Source organism: Mustela lutreola, chromosome 3 (assembly GCF_030435805.1).
Source record: "Mustela lutreola isolate mMusLut2 chromosome 3, mMusLut2.pri, whole genome shotgun sequence".
Taxonomy (NCBI): domain Eukaryota; kingdom Metazoa; phylum Chordata; class Mammalia; order Carnivora; family Mustelidae; genus Mustela; species Mustela lutreola.
In genome coordinates, this window is record NC_081292.1 from 76,654,151 (window position 1) to 76,658,090 (window position 3,940).

At 41.0% G+C, this 3,940-nt stretch overlaps 1 protein-coding gene across 1 annotated transcript; it reads left to right on the forward strand.

Annotated features, from left to right (window-relative positions):
* The first annotated feature begins 1,653 nt into the window (after positions 1-1,653).
* Positions 1,654-2,848, forward strand: MOS (MOS proto-oncogene, serine/threonine kinase). Its single transcript, XM_059168854.1, has one exon. It carries the CDS (start codon positions 1,802-1,804, stop codon positions 2,846-2,848), a length of 1,047 nt encoding a protein of 348 aa, XP_059024837.1. The 5' UTR covers positions 1,654-1,801.
* The last annotated feature ends 1,092 nt before the right edge of the window (positions 2,849-3,940 follow it).

Sequence of the window (3,940 nt, forward strand, 5' to 3'; positions counted from 1 at the left end):
GCGCCCCTCTATGCTCTTATTTTAAAAATAAAGATGATATAATAACAAATCACCTCATTTTGCCAAGAAGGTTATGGCACTCTATTATTTGACTAATACTCATTCACAGCATTCCTAATACCATAAAACAGTTTCAGAAACCTGAATTATACTGCCATGTGATGACTACTAAATAAATTTTGCAGTATAGACTTACTGTAAAATATCTTATTTTACTCTCTTCACTGCTATCCTTTTATATTTTGAGTTTGATTCAACTGCCTTCTAAAATGTTTCATAGTGTACATTTTTTAGACTTTAGTTATTCATTTGTATAGGGCTCCCCAACTTCTATTCCAAAATTTTAAAAGCTGAATAATTATTATCCTAATTTCTTAAGTGAAAAAACTGATGCTCAAACAGGTTAAATATTATACACAATATCACATACTAAGGCAGATGGGTAGTATAGACTAGAAATCCTATCCTAGGGCTCAACAGACACCTAATGGTTTATGTAAATGGCTTGTGTTTATTCACACACCTTCTTAGAACCAATATATCTCAGAAGCGTAGACCTATCATCATAAAAATGTGGTTAAACGTCACTTATGTACTCTAAGTACAATTCAGAACAGAACTTTACCATTCGATTTTGTTCAAGACATAGATCCTAATACTTTCTATGTTTTTTTAATCAACAGGTTAATATTATTGGTCTTTCCCCCAAAGATATGGAATGAAAATGAGTGGGAGGTTGGGGAGTTTGTTGTTATAAAAACCAGAAAGGGGAAACTTACAGCTGGATAGCAAGACCCTGATTTAATTTGAACATCTGGTTTTCCACATTATATATATAGGCAGTGGTGATTCTTTGCCATTTTTATTCAGATTTTTCCTCTCCTAGGAGGCTCTCATCTTTGTTATTTTCTGTAACTCTGATTGTAGCTCTGAATCTGTTTTTTTTTCTCCCCCAACTCTGTTTCAAAACTTCTGTAATCCATTTGCTGTGCAATCTAGACTCTCTTGCCAGTGAGCTTACTGGGTGGGCCAAACTGCTGTGGACCAGGATTGTTAGGAAGTCAATAGGTTGCTAAGAAGTCTTGCTAATTTGCTATATAAGCTGAATGAAGCGTCAGAGAATTTTCCTTTCCCCTGATGAACTTAGGAGGTGTATGTTTTGACCTGTATCAGTGATTGTATTTGGATCAATTACTTTAAGATTCTAATTTTTTTATCCATATATGAATATTGCACCTAATTATCCCCGTAATCAGTTAAACAAATGTCAGCTGTTCGCATTTCAACTCTTTCTGCCAATAACTGCTGGAAGTGATTTAATGCAGCTGGAGAATAACACTGACAATCATTATAGCCTGCAAAGTGTGAAATAATTTCATTGCACTACTGCGGTCTCTTTAGCGTGAGGACTGATCATGTTCAGGGTATGACACTTTGGTGGGGGGGAGCCAGTTTTATTATAATTAAGGAAATAATGGAAAGGGGGGGTGAGTCTATGAGCAGCTCAGTGTTATCTGGCGAACTCTTCTCCGAGGAGGGTTTGTTTTTATAAGTCACTTTAAGTGTTGAAGGGAAATATTTTCATCTAAACAGAAGGGTTGTGCTTCATTCAGATTATTTCCCCTCATCTGATAAAAACCCCCGAGTAACAGCACAGATGTGGCTTATTTGGAGGACAATGAAGGAAGAGGAGAAAAACGCTGGGTGGAGCAAAGGAGTAGTCAGCGACTTCCCTTTTTTGCTGGCCCTTTTCTTTTCTTTTCTTTTTTCATTTACCTGAGGCACTCTGGGGTCAGGCGCGATGCCCTCCCCTCTTCCCTGGCGAAGTTACCTCCCCAGCGAGTTTTCTCCCTCGGTGGACTCCAGGCCCTGCAGTAGCCCTTCAGTGCTCCCAGGTAAGGCAGGGAAGCTCTTCCTGGGCACTCCCCCCAGGGCCCCAAGGCTACCAAGCCGGCTGGCCTGGTGCTCCATTGACTGGGAACAGGTGTGCCTCCTGCAGAGGCTGGGAGCTGGCGGGTTTGGCTCCGTGTACAAGGCAACCTACCACGGTGTTCTGGTGGCCATAAAGCAAGTGAAAAAGTGCACCAAGAACCGACTGGCATCCCAGCGCAGTTTCTGGGCAGAGCTCAATGTTGCAGGGCTTCACCATGATAACATCGTGCGGGTGGTGGCTGCCAGCACACGCACACCTGCGGGCTTTAACAGCCTGGGCACCATAATCATGGAGTTTGGTGGCAATGTCACCTTACACCAAGCCATATACGGTGCAGCCAGCTGCCCCGACGAGGACAATGTGCAACCCCACTGCTGTGCTGGAGAGCAATTAAATCTGGAAAAGTGTCTCAGGTATTCCCTAGATGTTATGAATGGCCTGCTCTTCCTTCACTCGCAAAACGTTGTACACTTGGACCTGAAGCCGGCTAACATTCTGATCAGTGAGCAGGATGTCTGCAAAATTGGTGACTTTGGTTGCTCAGAGAAGCTGGAAGATCTGCTGTGCTTCCGGACTCCTCCTTACCCCCTAGGGGGCACGTACACACACCGAGCCCCAGAGCTCCTGAAAGGAGAGACCCTAACGCCTAAAGCTGACATCTATTCCTTTGCCATCACTCTCTGGCAAATGGTGACCAAGGAAGCCCCTTACTCAGGGGAGAGGCACTACGTGCTCTACGCCGTGGTGGCCTATAATCTCCGGCCGTCTCTGTCAGCAGCTGTCTTCACTGACTCCATCTCTGGGAAGAGACTTGAGAAGATCATCCAATGCTGCTGGAGGGCCAGTGCTTTGCAGCGGCCAAGTGCAGAACTCCTCCTGGTTGAACTTAACTCTTTAAGGGCTGAATTTTACTGACTATTAATCTGTATCGACATAAGCTTTGTTTTTATTTCTCTTCGTTCTTAAATTAGTGACTGTGTAGAAAAAAACATATTTGCAGGACGGATTTTTAGAAAATAAAGTTATTAAAAACGCCTTTTGGTCTAAATGCTTTTTCTAAGACAAATAGCACAGCTACAAATCTAGTAGACCGCTTAATATTGTTAGTAACTCAACTTATGCCCTCACAGAGTTAATAGGCTTTGCTTTCGCTGCAAATGTGCTTACTTCAACAGTTCTCTAGTATTGCACTTGTTCTGATTTGTTATTGATGAAGCCAGCTTGTCCAAGACAGAACTGAATTGTAAAATGCCAAGATGTTCTATAAACTAAAATAATAAACTCCAAACCCACCACCTAAATGTAAACTATTAACAGTTTACTACTCCCAAACCAAACAAGTAAAAATTTTTTGAAAAATACTAATTTTTTTCTGCCCCTCCACCCAAAATTTGTTTGTAATGACCCTCAGACGTAAAATTTACCAACTGAGGTACATTTATTTTTAAAGGAATAGTATCTTAAATGATTTCTTGTGATATTTTGACTTGTACATGCCATGAATAGAAAAATTGTATGCTTCTCAACTGGGTCTCTTTTTCTTATTATTTGGACTCAGAAGTAGATGACAAAGCAAAGATTTATGATATGTGAGGGAAAAAATGACAACCCTGAGGAACAGTAAAATTTAACATTTGGATGGAGATCAGACAAGTAAAACCAGACTGCCCATTCTAGAAAGCAAGACAATGGCTGCCAGTACATAAGATTTAAAAGAATGAGGTGACTGGATTTTGCCATTAGGACCACTGTGACTTCCATTTAGCAACAGTAGTTTCTGTGAGTGGTGGAGGGCAAAGCCATTGCACTGGACCAGACAGTTACAGCGAGGACTTGCTATTGAGGAAAAAGGGGGGAGCAGAAACTTTTAAAAGGAATAAGATACACATGTTCTTGGATTTGGGGTTTGGTTTAGTTGTCTTGGGATGAAGGAAATGAGTTTATTTGTGAGTGAAGCAAGAAGAGACAAAGATAACTGATAAAATTTAAAAAGTTATAAAAGAAATG

Excerpts from the sequence above, each read along its gene's own strand:
- MOS (XM_059168854.1), top strand. The coding sequence starts at position 1,802 with ATGCCCTCCCCTCTTCCCTGGCGAAGTTACCTCCCCAGCGAGTTTTCT.